Source organism: Odocoileus virginianus, chromosome 8, assembly GCF_023699985.2.
Source record: "Odocoileus virginianus isolate 20LAN1187 ecotype Illinois chromosome 8, Ovbor_1.2, whole genome shotgun sequence".
Taxonomy (NCBI): domain Eukaryota; kingdom Metazoa; phylum Chordata; class Mammalia; order Artiodactyla; family Cervidae; genus Odocoileus; species Odocoileus virginianus.
This window is the reverse complement of record NC_069681.1, coordinates 27,180,165-27,199,206: the sequence shown is the minus strand read 5'-3', so window position 1 is coordinate 27,199,206 and position 19,042 is coordinate 27,180,165. Positions and strand designations below refer to the sequence as shown.

The 19,042-nt window shown below is 41.2% G+C and overlaps 1 protein-coding gene across 2 annotated transcripts; it reads left to right on the top strand.

The window, feature by feature from the left end:
• Positions 1–25: 25 nt before the first annotated feature.
• ABHD13 (abhydrolase domain containing 13) lies at positions 26–18,536 on the top strand. Of its 2 annotated transcripts, none has more exons than XM_020911371.2 (2): positions 26–141; positions 14,717–18,536. In XM_020911371.2, the coding sequence occupies exon 2, from the start codon at positions 14,737–14,739 to the stop codon at positions 15,748–15,750; it is 1,014 nt and encodes a 337-aa protein (XP_020767030.1). In that variant the 5' UTR covers positions 26–141; positions 14,717–14,736; the 3' UTR covers positions 15,751–18,536. The 2 variants fall into 2 exon arrangements, with proteins under 2 accessions (XP_020767030.1, XP_020767029.1); XM_020911370.2 differs by lacking the exon at positions 26–141 and adding an exon at positions 2,295–2,476.
• The last annotated feature ends 506 nt before the right edge of the window (positions 18,537–19,042 follow it).

Below are 19,042 nucleotides of genomic sequence, written 5' to 3'. Positions count from 1 at the left end.
GGAAGACCGCCCGCCTGGCTCCGCTGCGGAGGACCGGAGGCAGCGGGGGTTACAGTGTGGTTACAAACACAAATCCGGTTGGCCTCAGCGGCAGATCCTATTTGCAAACGGTTGACCTGCGAGAGTGGATTTCGTCGCGAAGTAAGACCGCAAAACACTTTGTCCACTGGCTCGTTATTGGCACTTTGAGCCAGTGCCTCTCTTTAGGCTGCTCTTGGCAAGTGACAACCTCTCGAGTTTTGCTCCCTATGTGTAAAGAATGGTACCAACTCTCATTTCTGTGGTTGTGAAACCTCCCAGGGGGGAAGAGGGCGTCTTCTTTCCCCAAACGTCTGCTGTTTCATTTAAGTGGAAAAATATGCTTTTGCAAAATTGTCTAAGCCTGTGCTTTCCTATGTGTTTTTCATGATAGTGCAACTGTGATGAGTTCTCATCTAATTCATAAGAATAAAAAATGTATAATTCATAATATAAACAGTTGCATATTCGAAAATCAACTGTGGACTTCTAGTTTATATTCAAGGATTCAAAATAAAACCATGCCACAAATCTTTATTGAGCAGCTACTATGATATTGTAATTGTACTACATATGCAAAATTGAGAAATGAAAACAAACCGAATCCTTATGTTCTAGAAGCTGTAGATTTCTACCAGTATCTTCTTACGGTTTGTCCTCTTCCACCATGGAGAACTGAGAATTTATTCATAAAGTGTAGGAGGAAACAACTTTTAGAATTAGACACTTCATTTTAGCATAAAATACTATTGCTTTAAAATGAAATTTTGCTGCAACAGGCTTGAAGAATACATCTTGAAGCCGTTAAGTGCCCTTAGGAGTTGTCTAATATACAAAAGCCTCTTTTTACAAACTAACACACATTTAATTCACAGTACTAATATGTAGTAAAGCTAGACTGAGGTCTAGCTCCTTCTAGCCCAACAGTTAATTTCTTTATATGTTTAATTCACCTATATTGACTGAATATTTCTCTGAAATCACTGACTTGTAAAGTCACATGGTATTGTTTTGTGGGTAATTCTCCCACCTACTAGTCAACTTATCCATGTACTTCGGAGGAATATCCAACTGTGTTAAGTTAAAGGATCCCCTACATGCCCATCTTCTGCAAAAGCATTCGTGTACATTTTTGTACCTTGTTCAGCATCTATTGAGCTTCTATAATGTTGGGGACTGTGCTCTGTACTAGTGATGTAACAGGGGACCCATGAATCACGAAACCAAACTCTCAAGTTGATTCAAATCCCACTCTCCAATTTACCATGTTATTGTAGCCTTTCTAATGCCTGGTTCAAAGAGAATCAACAGTTTTTCATTAAGTATCTGTTAGAGTTGCTTTGATTATTAGTTTATTTTCGTAAGTGGTCGTCTGTCTTGGTGGGTGGTGCTTATCAGGTAATAACAGGAATTATTATCAAGAGCCTCTGTGAGCTGGAGCTCTCAATCTGGTAGCGATTTCACATTTTAAGAAAACATTATGACATATCCTCTGTAGATACAAAACAGTTCGGAGAATAGGGACTGACAGGAGACAGACACCTATAAACAAACAATTCGGTACAACTTGGTGCGCAGGGGGTTGACCGTGACAGTCACGACGTTCCAGCTTCAGGCTCCCATTTGTGTGATCACTTCCCGGGCCTTGTTAGGGGGCCCTAGAGATGTTGCCACGGGCTTGGGTTTTTGTAAAAAGTTGCAAAAGGTAGTTTTGAATTTCTTTCTTTCTTTCTTTCTTAAAATAAAAGGGCCGTCTAAGTGGTACAGGTCTCGGGGCCTGATAAAACATGCATCCGCTCGTGACGGTGCACCCTGACGAAGGTAGGAGCGGGCTGGGCTGAAAGAAGACAAGAAGTTAAGTGCCCTTATGGAAGCCCTTATGGAAGTGCCGGAACTCACTGCCATACCTCTAACAACCTTCTGGGGCAGACACTATTTCTTCGGGAAGAAAAGCGTCCGGCAGCAGATCCTGAGGCCTCAGAGGCAGGGCGGGAGGCCTATCGGTGCTCGGAGGATGCCTGACACCCACGGCGGGGGTACCCAGCCCACCGCGATCTCACGCGGTACCCGGCCTCGCGCTATCTTGTCCCTCCCGGGCCTCCGTCGCCGGGCACTCTTCCTCCCCACCCCCATTCCCCCCGCCCCTACCGGGCAGCCGTCTCTGCGCATGCCCAGGAGGGCGGGGGCCCGCCTTCCCCACTCCCGGGAGGAAGGGCTAGAGCAGGTGATGTGGGACCCGACGGGGGCATTTGCCGGCGACACTGAGCGTGGGCCGGAAGTGGGGGAGCCGAGCGCGGCGCCGCGGGAGCTCGGGGCCGGACCGTGGCGACGGCGGCGGCAGAAGCGGCCCCGCGGCGGGAGGCAGAGGAGGAGGACGATGAGGAGCGACGGAAGCGGCGCCGGGGGACGCTGCTGCGCGGCGCCGGCTCCCGAGTGCGCGGCCTGCCCGCGGGTCTGAGTGAGTGCGGGGCGGCTGGTGGGGGGCCTCCGAGGAGCTGTTCGCCGCGGGGCCGTGCGGGGGCGCCTCCGCCGACTGAGGGGCCCGGAGAAGCCCTGACAGACGCCGCTGTGGGCACCTGGGACGCGCCTGTGTTCCGCGGGCCTGGAGGGGGCCCGGGGCGCGTCCGAGAGCCGCTGTCCGCGGCGTCTGCCGGGACGCGCGCGAACCCCAGCACCCCCCGCCCCGACCCGCCCACCCTCGGGACGGGTGCGGCCGGAGCTCCGCTCCCAGGGCTCAGGGGGCTGGGGGCGGCCTGGGCCGCTCACGTCGGGGACAGGCCGAAAGAGCCGCGGCTGTCGGGGCAGGGACTTCGGGGTGCTGACGGAGCCGCCTAGGAGCACCCCCGCGAAGTTGAAAGTCTGTCTGGCTGCAGACGCCCATGTCAGCAACGTGTATGGATATTTTTCTGCAAAATGCATCAGGAGAGTTTACTGCCCAAGGCGTCACAACCGCCCCCCCGCCAACATGTCTTATTATTCAACGGCCCTTTGAATTACCTTAGTTACCTTCACCCTGTAGTAGGGACTCAATGGAAAGACAGAAGGAAATGTGGTCTCTTAAGTGTCAGGCTCGCTTTTCGTGACATCATTGCTGGTGTCACTCTGCATGGGTTAGTTAATTCTTCTTCGTGGGCAGGCTTAGATTGCTCGCATGTCTTTTTTGCTAAAAGGTTAAGTTTTGTTCCAAATAAGAAGTCACTGTTGACCGTCTAGTGTTCTTGTCCTAATAATTGTCCTGCTGAAGACCTAGACCGCTCAACCCAGTCGTTGTTAATAGAGGCTTACTGGGTGCCCAGCTTTGCTCAATCTCCTGAAAATCTTCAGGCGGATTTCCGTAAGGTGATGTCACTGTCGTCAAGGAATCCGCAGCCCGTGTAAAGCAGGTGAGTTAGGCTCACTAGGGAGTGCCACCGCGTGAGTTTGTGCAAACTGCAGGACGTGGCGTGGTTGGCAGTAGGGAGCAGAGGTCCAGGAAAGGCTTTCTGAAGGAACTGCCACTCGCGCTGGGTTTTGACAGAAAAAAAGGCGGCGTCGCCCTCTTTACTCCCTGTGTGCAAGGACTCAGGTATTCTCCAGCGAGTCCTGCCGTTATTTAAAATCCAAGTCGAGCAGACCTGCTAGTTGTACTTTCTGCTGGTCTGCTCTCGTAAGTAAGTAGAATGCTTTAAATTCTGTCTCCTACAAGGAGCTGCGTTTATCAACGCACTGTATTACATTTGATCTCAGCCGAGTTTTAATTAGGTGTTTGATCCCCTTTTTACCTACTAGGAGACATATATTTAGAGAGGGTAAATGGGTTGGCAAAAGCCACCTAGCTATTAACATACCGAACTTGGAAACCGGCTCCTTCCCATCACACAGACACTGCCTGCCATTGATAGTTTCCTTTGGAATGAGGAAAGGAAGCCAGATTGTGAATATCTGAACATACGCATCTGGGCCTGCCTCCCGTCTTCTCAGACACACCTCAGGCCTGGATGAGAGCATTGACTGGCCACGCTGTCCTGGGTTAACGGTTTGACTTAAGTAGGGTAGGGAAGCCCTCCACCCTCATGGTTTGCCATGATCTTTCCTCTCCTCACTTACCTCAGGGGAATCTATTTCTGTTTCTCTGTTTTTTCTTTAATTGAGAACTCAGTTGTTACAGATTCTAAAATCTTTCTAATTCCCGTTTAGTCACCTCTAGAACATTTGAGGTCTTTGTATACTCTTTTCAGAACAGACCTTTAAAAAAGGATTCTAGTTTTTTCTAATTAAGATTTTTCTTTCCCTCAAGTGATAGGCTGCATAATAAATCACTACATTTTATGTTCCTGTTTCTTATAAGCCTTAACTCCCACAGCAGTACATGGTACTGGAATTGCGAAGCTGTAGCATTTTCAGGGCATGAGCTGTGTGTATTTATGAGTTAGCCTGGGAATCTTGTTTCTCCTGTAACATTGATTTTATAAGAAAATGAATTCTAAGTTTCATCCATTTGGTCAACTGTATTTAGAACAGTATCTCTTCACAAGTTGGAAACTTCCTGAATTCCATTATCATTTTTTATTCTAACATCACTGTTTGCATTTTTAGCCTTGTGGATCTTTTTTCTTTTTTTTAATTTTCTTTCTTTGATATTTATACCCTTAAGAACAAATTGTGATTGACTTCCATAGTGACAAGAATCTGTTTTTTTTGTTCTCTTAGAGTTGACTCTTATGTGCCAAGTCTTCTGTGTTTCAAGTGAAAGGGAAACCCAAAAATGCTACTGAGCTGCGGTCTGGTATAGTGTTCCAGATGTCTGCTCAAGCTGATTGAAATCCCAGTTTAAAATGCTCTCTGAACTCTTCAGTTGCTATCCAGCATATCCATAGGCAGTTATTGTTCATCTGTCCCATAGGACTATTAATACTCACTCTTTCATTATTGATGACATGTGGGTAACCATTAGGGAAATAGATAATTCATTCTGCGGTGTCTCCAGCACACTGATGGCGGCTGTTTGTGTTTCCATCTCAGCTGTGCGGCTGGCATGGTTTCTTAACTCCCCAGTGCTTAGCAGAAAAGCAGATACACTAAGGCGGGAAGGCTGAATCTGCTGCTCTGTTACTTGAAACGTGACTGGAAGCTGTGAATTCCCCCCAGAGGATACCATTCTCCCCTTGTGATGGAGGGGTCAGGAGTGACACGTGAATTTGCTTCCCACTTTTTAAGTGTTCCCTTGAACCTGCGCATGGTTTTGTCACTTGTTGGTATGGGTTTTTTTTAATGTATGAGCAGTTTTGTTGTTTTTTTAAACAAGATGTTCCTAAAATCATCAGTTGAGATGGACATAAAAGCCTTTAAAATAATAGTACACTTATGACTTTTTTTAAATGGTGCTTTTTTAAAAATTGTATTTATTATTGGTTACTCTTCAGTCTGTTTTTGAGGAATTCCTATTTAATTCATGTATAGGGAAAACATTTTTCATACTTTTCATAAACCTTTTACTGTTGATAGAATCAGTAAATGAACATACACCATGCAATTCGATGTAAACTTTTGCAGTTTAAAAATAATGAGGATAATTAGCATTTACTTTTTTTTATGAGACAGTTCCAACCTTCATTAAACTAAAATTTTATCTATGATTGAAAGAATAACATACTTGTCCAGTTTACTCTGCTGGGAAAGATTGAAGGCAAAAGGAGGAGAGGTCGGCCGAGGATGAGATGGTTGGATAGCATCACCAGCTGAGTGGACATTAATTTGAACAAACTTCAGGAAATAGTGAAGGAGAGGGAAGCCTGGCATGCAGCAGTCCGTGGGGTTGCAGAGTGGGACACAACTGAGCGACCGAACAACAAGATTATTGGGACAATCATAATTAAATGTATTCATTCCCATAGTTTGAGTTTTAGTTCTTAATGTAAGTTGTTAATCTTTAAGTTTTTAGATAAAATATTGCAGCATAAAGGACTGATAGAAGAGACTGCCAGCTTCACAGGGAAAGCAGTAGTAATCTTTGGTGAGGAGGGGGAGGTTGAGGGTCGTTGTTACTGTAGACTTGGAATTAATCTGGAAGGTGCTGTTTGCATCACTGACATTGCTTCTTATTGGAGAGAATAACCTGAGTTCCCTGCGCAAAACAAAGAAAAAACCCCGCAGAGTTCATGGAAACTCATGATGGTCTTTGTATACCAGCTTTTCTTCCCCTCCCATCAATTACAAACTCCTAAAACATAACGATGTCGATTATTCTATGAAGATTGTTTAGCCAAAGTTGTTTTCTACAGCTTTGACTGTGCATTGTTTAGAAATATTACTTTGATAGTGGTGGTCTGGGAAAGAGACTGAAAATGTTTGATGAGTAAAATATTTTACAAACGTCAGTTGAAATATAAAATCACAATGTCTCCACACATCTGTGGTTTCTGGAGTCCTGTATCTCTCAGTAACTTTTCAGGTACTCTTAAAAAGTCACATAACCAGGGCCTCCAAATTTCCACTGTACCAGTTAGTGAAAACAGTATTATTTATAATCCAATGCCTACTTTCCAATTCCAGCCTTTTTGTCAATCTCCTATACAGTAAAATTTGTGAGACCTTAGGTATTATTCAGGTAACTGCTTCCTTTTACAAATGTAGAAACTCAGAAAGTGATGTACAGGGATGCTCATTCAGAGTGGTTCCCCACGTTTAAATGTGGACGTGACTCGTCACCTGAGGTGTGCACAGCAGCAGTGAGGGTCAAAGCCTCACTCAGGGCGATAGATGACCCAGGCTGAAAGGTCATCTCCCCATGTCTGTCATCTGTCTTATGGTCGTAATCCTTGGGAACCCAAAGGAATTATGTGTCTTTACTGAAGATATTTCTCTACCAGCACCTAAAAAGGTTTAGAAACCGGTATGTATTATAATGCACAAAAGGTTTAATTAATGTAGTACCTCATTCTTAATTTAAAGGTGTTAAGTCTCTGCAGAAAAAAGGCAATAAAATTAGGTAGCTAGGCAGTGTAGAACAGTGGTGCTCAACTCTTTTTTTGTTTCAGAGCACCTTCACATTTTAAAAAATTATTGAGACTCCAAAGTTTTCATATATGTAGATTATGTAGAAAGGTATTAATTGTGTTAGAAATTAAAAGTGGGAACTTATAAAATACATAATTTTACCACTTAAAAATAACAGTAAAAAAATCCATCAGTATTTTAACATAATATTTTTATGCAAACAGCCATCTTTGCCAAAAAATTAGCAAGGAATATAGAGCTGTTTTACATTTTTGTAAGTATCTTTAATGTCTGCTTCATAGAAGACAGGCATACTATCGTGTTTCTGCACTCGTTGTTGTGTGGCACGTTGTTTGAGGGGAAGTTCATGGAGAAAGTCAGGCTCCCACAGGTTCGTAGTTGTGAAGGGGTCATTCTAATGTCTTCCCAGACAATTGTGGGCATTCTCAGCAGATGGCAGTTTCTTAAGATCAGCTACATTGTGGAATCTGAAATCCATATCAAAGAGCTTTTTGTCTCCGTTATGGTAAAATCCATTGGTTTATCTTTCAATGATTTTTTTTACCCATGCTTGATTTTTGTGACACCAGTCATTGGTCATTGAAAATATTAGTTTACTGTGCTGGGCAGATTCTTCCAAATATTCACACATTTAATATGTTGTCAAAAATCACATTTGTTAGTGTCATTACCATCACAGTGCCGTCAGAAAAGTCTCAAGTCAAGGAAGCTATTGGCACCTTCACTCATTTTCCAGAAAAAATGTCAGCCAAACACACAAGTCTGAATAACCACAGTTTGTCAGTTGTCTTTCTAGGTAAACATGGTGTCACTTAAATAAAGCAGCTAGTTCATCCCACACCTCAGATGTATTCAGTACAGTCCGAGGGTCCTAAAGATTCAGATGGAACTGCGCACACAGGCACACTCGGCGTTAGTGCTTCACGTGCCGCCCTTGCTTGGTCACTCGTCACAAAATGTTGAAACGTGGACTCACTGATGGAGATGTGATAAAGAGTACAATGGCGCCTGCATTTTGCTGCCCCTGTCTTGAATCTTGCTAAGGCACCAGCAGTTTCACCCATCTTTGGTTTGGTACCACTAGTGCAAATGTCAAACAGTGAAACGGCGAATAGTGTTTTAGTCTACTTACATTGATCCTGTTGACATGAAACACCCTTTGAATGGGCCTTGGGGACCCCAGGAGTCTGCAGCCACACTTTGAGAACTACGGGCATAGAAAGGTCTCAGGTTTCATCGGGACCTTATAGTTCACCCAGTTCAACTGCTCTACTTCACACTGCTCTTGCCAAGTATTTATTTCGATTTTGTTTAGATGCTTCCAGTTCCTGTGAATAACTGTGCTGAATGAATAAAAATAAGAGACATACACAGCTGATTGATGAAAAGTAAGAGAAGTTCTTAACCCTGGAGTTGTGCTTTGTCCTGTTATTTTAAAAAATTGCATATTTATAAATTTTGAATCGTCTGTAGGGTCTGTGATTGAAATAGCAGATGGGTGCAGGTATTGGTGGCATTGCCTTTCATCTTTAAATCGGATAATAGCTTGCATTGGAATCTGACAAGGCTGGGAAAGCAACGGCGGGGCTATTCTGTGGTCTAGGCTGGGCTTGAGAACACCCTTGAGAACTCATATAATATCATTGAGGGTGGACACACACTTGTATTAATCTCTCTTTTTTAAGCCTCAGCTTATAGAACAGTTATTTAAATATTTCCCCTTAGGAATGGAACCGTTTGCCATCTTCCGAGTCCATGTGTGAGCATGTGACGGAGGTCAGGTGAGCGTGTCCATCATCGCTTCTTCAGTTGACTGGACCCTCAGCTAACCCTGTAACCAGCGTGGTGGTTCTGACAGCTCCAGGCTATCCATTCTTTATATCTTTAGCTTTAAATTGCTTATTGTACTGATATTTAAAGATAGGAAGCATACGGAGCGGTCACAGTGAACCAAACTAGTTAATGTTGACCATAAAATTCTCACAGTGATCATCAGCAGATCCATATGTTTCATTCCTATGATCCAAGTATTAATAGAGTATAAAAAGATACTACTAACTGTTTCAAAACTGTTCTTTTTAAAAAGAAAACAATCATGATTAGATTTACTTTGACTATGCATAATAAAAAATCATGTTTTTAATAGGTTATTTTTTGAGAAGTGTTCACTAATATCAATTGACATTTCTAACCACTTTAAACAGAAAGCACAAAAATTACTTTTCTAAGATTGACATTTTTTATTTAGCTGTAAAACATTCTATAATAATGTGCTAATTTTTGATACTGTAGCACAGATTTAGCCTGCATGTTATTTTATATTAAGCCCTAGAATCAGCTGTTTTTCAAAAAAACAACATTTGTTCATATATCATGCTTTTTTGCTCATAATTTACAGAAACCATGGAAAACATTAGCTAAGGAAGATTTGTTTAGTTTGGGATAAGTTTGCATTGCTTATGAAGCATCAGGTACTCGACAGACAGATAAATTGAGATTATGGATAAAGTAGACATGAAGAATTCATAATTCATAAACAGGTATGATGGAGGCATGAGAAAGAATGAAATCCCTGAAATTCCCAAGGGAAAGAAGGGTCAGTATACAGGTCCTTGGAAAACACCTGTGTTCAGGGGTGTGTCAGAGGGAGACAAACGAGAATTTGATTCTATTGGAAGCCGAGGAAGATTCAGGATTTAGTGCCACTTAGCAGTGCACTGTTGCAGTGTGGATTGAGAAAAATCCATTGGATTCATTAGCAAGCAGGGTTTGCTTTTTATGAGAGATCCTCTGATAGCTCACGCTTTTTAATGAATTCTCTTAGTGGTTAAGCAGGTACTGGAATGGTTAAAGACAGATGGACTTGAGAGTCATTTAATGTGTGATAACTTGGCAAAGGCGTAATTGAGAAATGGGAATAAGTTAGATATTTACTTAAAATGTAGGACTTTCCTTGTAGCTCACTCGATAAAGAATCTGCCTGCCATGCAGGAGACCCGGGTTTGATCCCTGGGTTGGGAAGATCCCCTGGAGAAGGAAATGGCAACCCTTTCCAGTATTCTTGCCTGGAAAATCCCATGGACAGGGAGCCTGGCCGGCTACAGTCCACAGGGTCTCAAGAATTGAACACGACTTAGTGACTCCTCCGCCACCAGCAGGCATAAGGTTAAAGCCACTGTGATAATGTAAAAGGAGCGTGGAAGGTGAGGGATGCTGGGGACCAAACGTCTGTGCTCAGCAGGCCTGATGCCCTTTCCCTCTACGCAGCTTTTCTCATTAGTGTAAACTTTGGTTTCACTTCAGCTATGTTAAACTCGCCATTTCTCTTGATTGCTTATGGTTCTGAGATGTTATCAGCAAATGCGTTGCAGCGTGCAAAAGAGCCTGGCAAAACAATCCATCTCTTCTGGAAACACCTTTCATAAAGTTTGCCTCCTAAGGTGTACTTTTTAAGGGCTAACTAATTGCCTTATTCTGCATGACCAGCAGCAGTGGTCTTGGGTTCAGCTGGACATTCTCAAAAGACCCAGTAGGCCATACCTGACATCAGCCTCCCACTGCCTTGTTGAAAGATGCAGATAGAAAACTCGGCCTGGCAACATCAGGTGTATCATTCCAGGTGACAGCTCAGGCCGGTGGAAAGAGGATGCAGGGCTGGGAGCAGGCGGTGCTGTGAGCGAACTGCTTCGTGCTCCACAGGAAACGGGATCTTTTGTTGTGGGACACGGGCATAGTGCCCAGGACTCAGCAGAGAATGTGCCAGGCACACACCTTACCCCACTCAGCCCAGACTTGCCTCTGCAGTGGCGTCAGGTCCACCACAGAGTGTTCCTCGAAAATATTTCTGATCGCCTACCTGTAGGAGGTTCCCAGGGAAACAGTGCTTGAGGCTTAACCAGAGGTCATTATTTTTTCACGGAGAAGAGGTTTTGTTACCCCTTTATTCACACTAATTTTTTTGGCAAAACAAATGGGAAACATTGCTAGCTCTAGGATATGTGGACTGTTTTCAAGGGAAGTGTCCATTTTTTACTGACCGTCCTAGCATCTGGGTTTATGCGAAGTTATTTTTACATCCCACCAGATGGCTCAGGTTACGGCTTGAGTAATTGTACTTCATTGATAGTTTCTCAGATTTGTTAAAGAAGAAGTCCTTCCTGGATTGTTTGCTAGATCCAGTTCCTCTAAGAGCATGGAGGTGTGGTACAGAATGGGGAGCAGAAGTCATTGGCGGAAAATAAAGCAGTCCGTGAGCAGAGATCTCTTTAAACCACCTGTATGCCGCAGTGTGTTAAAGAGGAGACACACACAGTCTCTAGAACATTTTTTAGTAACCAGTCCTTAAAATTGACTTCCATTTGCTATTCCTCAAAGTGAAGACTTTTATTGACTTGCACAGTGTAACAATCCATTACAAGATTGCATTTGTGTATCACAAAGTCATTTAATGTAGGTGACTTTTCAGGAAAGCTTTGTGGAAAACTGCAAGGTTAATCCTATTATTCCTAAGCAGTAATGGACTGAAATATGCCACTTTTCTGATGTCCACTCTTAAATATACATGTCCAGTGTCCAGAATGCAGTTACATGGACATTTAAAAAAATTTCATTCTACCGAAAAGAAAATTCAAACTGAAAATAAGTGATACATCCAAGATTACTTAACAAATACATGGTAGAGCAGACTTTAAGGGGGATGGAATTTTACTGTGTTTTTTTCCTAATATGTCACAAAACAAATGATATTTGAGTTACGCATCTCTCTGATACTTCTGTCATAAATGATTGGCTTGACTGTGAAAAATAAAAAAGTACCTTTTCACTAAAGAAATATCTTAAATGATATACTTTTCCCAAATGGTACAGTGCTCTAGTATATTTGTATGTTATATGCCAAATCTTATTAATCCTAGCCATTATACAAACATTCTTTTGTTTTGAAGTATAAAATAAATGCCAGTCTATTTCCAGATTTTCCTAATACAAATCCTAGGTACAAAGGAAAGTCATTCTCTTACACTTACATAAATAAAGATTACATTAAGTAAGTGTCAGCATTAGGTGCAGAGGGGAAGTGGGCAGATGTGTCTCTGAGGCCCGCCCCTACAGTGAAGGCTGCAGAGTAGCCCTGCCCCGTGTACTGGGGATGGGCAGCGGTCCTGGACCGCTAACCGCGTCTCTGGGCAGCCTGGACGGTGAGTGCAGACCCGGCGCCCTCGGCTTGTTGAGCGCAGCGTGGCCCCTTGCAGCCTGCTTCTCGCCCAGGCCTGGCCGCTGACGCTCAGGTGCTGCTGCTGTGTCTTTTAGGCTTGGATTTTTGTCTTCACCTCCCACACCTGCTTCTCTCTGGCCTAGCATCGAGCTTACTGTAATAAAACGTGCCACAGCTGGGTGGCAGTGTTGATTTCAGAGAAACTTCAGAAAAATGCTAAGCTGTTGGTTTGTATTCAGAGTCTTTTGAACAAAAAACTCAAATTTGAAGATCCATGTTTAGTGAAATAGTTAACTGTTTTTGGTGAGATAATGATAAAAATTAAATCTATTAGATCATCAAACTCATCTTTATAGCCAGCATAATTTAACTTGATCTTCAGTATTTGATGAACTAAAATGCTACATTTAAAAATTTATGGCATACAGTAAAGTTTTAAAAATAAGTCATTAACAATTATTTATTAAGTTTAAGACTAACTTATTTATTGATAGTTTTGTTAGTAAAAGAGAATTTTTTTTAATGGTAAATACTTAAGTAGATGACAACGAAAAATTATAGCATCTCACCTCTTTTGCCTTTTTAAGACAGTATGCCTAAACTTTATTTGATTATAAAAGCATTGACTTCTGAAAGCTTTTCTTTTGTATTTTCTTTACATCAGTTATATTTTTCAGCAAAGTTTTAAAAGATTTTTCCTCCAGTGAGTAATTTTCTTCACTTACCTCTGGTTCTCAGATAGAATTTCTGTATCTTTTTTTCACACCTATCCCCCAAGTGTTTATAGCCTTATCATTATACCGTAGCAGTCTTTGTTGACTCGTTGGTATGAAATTGCAGTAAGGGCTGTGTAGCATGTTGCACAATGCTAGCAGTCTAAAGTTTCTTTTAAATCAGTTGTGAAACACAGATTATTAGACTCTTTCTTAAAAATAATACAGTATTAGAAGAGGCTTCCCAGGTAGTGCTAGTGGTAAAGAATCTGCCTGCCAGTGCAGGAGATGCAAGGGACAAGGGTTCTATCCTTGGGTTGAGAAGATCCCCTGGAGAAGGAAATGGCAACCCACTCCAGGATTCCTGCCTGGAAGATTTCATAGACAGAAGAGCCTGGTGGGCTACGGTCCATGGGGCCTGAAAGAGTCGGACACGAGTGAGCGACTGAGCCAAATTTTAAATTATTTTTTAAATTTACCTATGCGAACCTCCAAATGGGGGGGAGGGGAATACTTTTTTTTTATCCTAGTTTAATTATAATTTTTTACTATAATGTGGAAAATTGACAATAAAATGTATTGATCTTGACAGATTAGACTCTGTTAACTCCCTCTTTAATAAAACTTGCCTTCAACCTACTTAGCTCAATAAAGATGTAGGATACAAAATCAATGTACAAAAATATGTTGTGTTTCTATATGCTAATAATGACCTATCAGAGAAATTAAGACAATCTCATGTACAGTTTCATCGAGAAGAATAAAGTAGGTAGGCAGAACACTCCTTGACATAAATTGCGACCATGTGTTTTGGATCATGGAAACAAAAGCAAAAAATAAGTAAATGGGGCCTAATTAAAAGATATTGCATAGCAAAGGAAACCATAAACAAAATGAAAAGACAACTTATGGACTGGGAAGCAATATTTGCAAACCATGAGGCCAAGGGCTTATTTTCCAAAATAGACAAATAGCTTATACAGCTCAATATCAAAGACACAGCAAAACACCACAACCCAATCAAAAAATGGGCAGAAGACCTAAATAGACATTTCTTCAAGGAAGACATGCACATGGCCAGCGGCACGTGAAAAGATGCTCAGCTGTCTGCTAATTAGAGAAATAGACATCAGAGCTGCAGTGAGGTACCACCTCAGACGTTCTCATTGGAAGGAGAGGATGTTGGCCTGCCTGTGTTGATGGCTGTTAACTAGACTTCCAGTGGTGGTCATCATACAGCATGTACAGTAGACCTGAACCCAATGTCATGTGTCAGCTTCACTGCAGTTAAAAACCTGCCCTCACCCTCCTCAGCTGACCAGTGGGTGCCAGGGGCCTTGGCGGCGTGCTGCCTGGCCTGCGGGCTCTCCTGCGTGCAGAGCGGGGACGTGGTCAATCCAGCTAGGCTCCTGAGCCTCTGTTCCCTTCTGGAAAACACTGGGAACGTGGCATCAGCTTGTTTTCCTGTTAAATCAAGGAAAATACATGGATGAAAGTATTTCTTAATGCATGTTTTTAAAAAGACCTGCATTTTTTTTTCTTTTTAGAAAATGGAATATAATTTGATGCATATTTGTCTTTCGTCAACACAGCAGTGGAGGGTGAAGGCAGAGCTTGAGGACCGAGGGGACCAAGAGAGAGCAGTCGGTTTTGTGGGTGGACTGACGTAGGTTTCCAGGGATTCTCCTAGTGATGGAATTTGTTATATCATGGATCTGACTTTTAAGCTAATAGATACACGTCGCCTCACTAACTCTCTCTCTCCCTTTCTCTCTAGGACACTTGCAGAGAGCCACAATGGAAAAGTCCTGGATGCTGTGGAACTTTGTTGAAAGATGGCTGGTAGCTTTGGCTTCCTGGTCTTGGGCTCTCTGCCGCATTTCGCTTTTATCTTTAATAGTGACCTTTCATCTGTATGGAGGCATTGTCTTACTTCTGTTAATATTCATATCAATAGCAGGTATTCTGTATAAATTCCAGGATGTATTGCTTTACTTCCCAGAACAGCCATCTTCTTCACGCCTTTATGTTCCCATGCCCACTGGTATTCCACATGAAAACATTTTCATCAGAACCAAAGATGGAGTGCGTCTGAATCTTATTTTGATAAGATACACTGGAGACAGCTCACCCTATTCCCCGACTATAATTTATTTTCATGGGAATGCAGGCAACATAGGCCACAGGTTGCCGAATGCCTTGCTTATGTTGGTGAACCTCAAGGTTAATCTTCTACTGGTTGACTATCGAGGCTATGGAAAGAGTGAAGGAGAAGCAAGTGAAGAAGGACTCTACCTTGATTCTGAGGCTGTGCTGGACTATGTGATGACCAGACCCGACCTTGACAAAACAAAAATTTTCCTTTTTGGCCGTTCCTTGGGAGGAGCAGTAGCTATTCATTTAGCTTCAGAGAATTCACATAGGATTTCAGCCATTATGGTTGAGAACACATTTTTAAGCATACCGCATATGGCCAGCACTTTATTTTCATTCTTTCCAATGCGTTACCTTCCTTTATGGTGCTACAAAAATAAGTTCTTGTCCTACAGAAAAATCTCTCAGTGCAGAATGCCTTCTCTCTTCATCTCCGGACTCTCCGACCAGTTAATCCCACCAGTAATGATGAAGCAGCTCTATGAGCTGTCCCCGTCTCGGACTAAGAGATTAGCCATTTTTCCCGACGGGACGCATAATGATACATGGCAGTGTCAGGGGTACTTCACGGCCCTCGAACAGTTCATCAGAGATGTGATGAAGAGTCCTTCTCCTGAAGAGATGGCCAAAGCGTCATCCAACGTGACAATTATATGATGCTTTTCCTTTTCATTAATGCACTGTATTTTAATTTGTGCAGAATGATAAAAAAAATACTCCTTTCTAGAAGTGTGTTATGTCTGTACTTGTCTGAAGAGTGACATTAAACTTTGAAAGGACTTCAGTGCTCCTTTAAAATGATCCAAATAGTTTTTTACATTTGAAAAACTATAATTATTGGGATTATTTCATACATTTTCATCAACCTTTTCAGTGTGATCGCGTATCCATATCTTTAGTTTAATATGCTATTATAGCATATTCAAAAGTTTCTTGTTGCTCAAGATGTACGTGTAATCCGTGTGACACTTAGATTAATGACTAAGTGTGGAAGGAGGCATGTAAACGAGAAACCTTTGGGTATTATTCCTTTAGTAAATATTGGGACAATCATGGTGAGCAAACTTCATTCTGTAATTGCATTTTTCACCTTAAAAATTAAAATGAAATGCATGGTGGTATTTTATTCTTTGACTTATGCAATGCACTGTTTTTAATGTAAATAGTACTGATCATATACCAGTGTATATGGTAACCTGGGTTATATCTATTTTTATGTAAACTCTATTTTGTTTTTAGCCAGAAATGAAATTGAGGCCTGTGTGCCAGGTTGCCGTTGACTTCTGCTCTGCTGAATCCTGAGATCCAGCCTTTTCTTCAAAATAAATGGGACCCCCTTTTCCAGTGTAAATGTACCATGTTTTGTTAGGTACAGTCTGGATCATGGCATGTAAAAACAGAAATTGAGACTTTTACTGCAGCTTTGATGTGCATATTTGAACTTTTTAACATTTGTATCAATAATTTTGGTGGCAAAAAGAATTTTAGCTTCTGTCAGTTTTGTAAGTCTACAGCTGAACCACTAATAGCAGTCATAATGAAGATCAGAACGTGTTTAAGAGTCAATTAGGAAGTCTTATTACATTATTGTATATACTGTTTTACAAAAATTCCTACATTTGCTTTTTTACATCCAAATATCTAGGTGGATCTATCCCACTGAAGCCAAGGTAACATTTATTGGACTTTCTGAAAATAGAAGTCACAAAAACAAAATTAAATGAAAATTATATTCTTCAGCTTAATGTTTCAATTATAAAATAGAGGAGCTGCATCAAAAGACAGCTTTAGGAAGTCTTATTTATTCATTTTCTACATGTGAGAATGTGTGAGTGAAAGAACTTTAGAGCTTTTTATCACAGAACCTATTACTACATTTATAAATGGCCGTAAGTGAGAAGTAGTATTTAGACATATAGAAGAGTAAGAAAAATCTTACTTTAAAAAAGAGCCCCTTAAACTTAAAAAAGATTTACCTGAAAAAACATAAGCAGTCCTCAAGAATTAGAGGTAATTGAGATGTGTACGTTATTACGTCAGCTCTAACGTATGCTGTTTTGATTATTTTAGCTGTATTTATTGGCTTTGTGCAAGCAGTTCAGGTAGTGAAAGAATGGGTCAGTAATCTTGACCTCAGTTAAAAACTCTTTCCGTGAAGACAGGGCTAGAGACACTTGCCAAATCACATTCTTGTCTCTCACTTTCTGTCAGTGTTTAGGAAAAAATAAAATCCAGCAAGTGTGATTTCTCAAGGATAATGTTTTCTATAAATTGTAAAAACGTCATGCTTTTAAAAAAAATTTGGAAATGCATATCATAGAAGGTGTATTTTGTATGTATAAATTCACGACAATTAAAGGCTGCTTTCATCCTGTCAATCATTGCTGTGTAGAATGACTATCCCAGATAGTAATACATTAAAAAGAATGAAGACACGAAAATGTAGTGTATCTGGACATGAGCTTACCCAGACTTGTGTCATTTTTTAGCGTGTACAATGTACATTTTGTTTTCTTGTGATCATTTAGTACACTGTCTAGCAGTTTATCAACTTTAGTTATAAATACTATACTGATGAAGCATACAAAGCTTTTTCTTCATCAGTGTTTAATGCTGCTGTTTTTCTTAGTACTTCAGGTTTTTTTTTTTTTTTTTTAGCAACCTCCCCACCCCCTGTTTTCGCACCAAGACTTCGGAAGCTGCATGTGTCCCATCCTATCTTTGTTTTTCTCTTTGGGTTGAGGAGCAAAGGGGAGAGGTTGTGTCTAGGGCTGTAGTATTTAAATCTTTCTTTCCTAGCTGCTTCCTGCATTTGAGACTATTTCCTTAGATGGGAAACAGGTGGAAGACAAAACTGTTATCAGGGGTTCATGAAGCCCATGGCATCATTTTTTTTTTTAACGTCTAATTTTGTGGCTAAAGCAACTGGTCAATAAAACATGAATTCATGAGTCACACCTTCGTTTTGGACTCATCTCTTAGCGGGTATAGGCTTGTGTCCATCCTGTTTTTAATTTCTGTCTCATTTATGCAAGAGCAGCTGGAGGAGTTTTTAACTGTAATTTGGAAATCCTAGAGTGATTTTTAAAATGGAAGAATAAAATTCATTGAGATCAAAATCCATTATTTTAAAAGGGGTTATTGGAAGTAAAATGGTGAAGAGTATCCTAAAGAAAGAAACTGCAAAATATAGGAGGAAATCATTCCTAATAGATAAAAGAATACTGACAAGGTAGAAACAACTAGAAAGTAAATGTGACATATTGTCCCTAAGGTTAGATCTAGGATGTCATTAGCTGCTGAGGTTGGTGAAAAGGAAGCAGAACATGTGACGGCAAGGCGTTTCTAACAGAAGGCAGCTGGAGCACCTGTTAACTGTATCTACCCTATGTTTTTGCAAATACTTTGTAAAGCTGGTATTTTCATTAAAATGGTATTCTGAATTTTGTTATGGGGCAGCTTAAATTTATTTTTTTCGTGACTGTAGACAGTTGATAATAACCTGTGTTCCACCTTTGTATCACCAGATTAATGATACTGTAATACTTACTGAGGATTCATGCCACCTGATGCTTTCATACTCATTTCTTACGAGTAGTTTATAACGTTTGACTTAAGATGGGTCTGGGCTTGTTTGGTGGACTTAATGAAGGCCATATTCAATTTTATATAAACCTATCATGCAAGCCCGGCCAAAGTAGTTTTTGATTGAGTCCCTTCCTTGAGGTTAGGAGTAAATATGGTAAGTCTTAAAAAGGGATGTCACGGACATCCCTTTTTAAATTAGGTCGTGATTGAGAGAGACCCCAAACCTCCACTGACCTTCCCCCTCTCTGTTTTTCTTAATATGTTTGACTGCAGTTACAGAGAAAGAAACGTGAAAAGAGTACTTTGGGATTATCCGCTTAAATTTATGTATTTTCATATCACTCAGGTAAAGTTGTGAATG

Bases quoted from the DNA above. Each gene is read 5' to 3' on its own strand.
- ABHD13 (XM_020911371.2), top strand. From the start codon at position 14,737: ATGGAAAAGTCCTGGATGCTGTGGAACTTTGTTGAAAGATGGCTGGTA.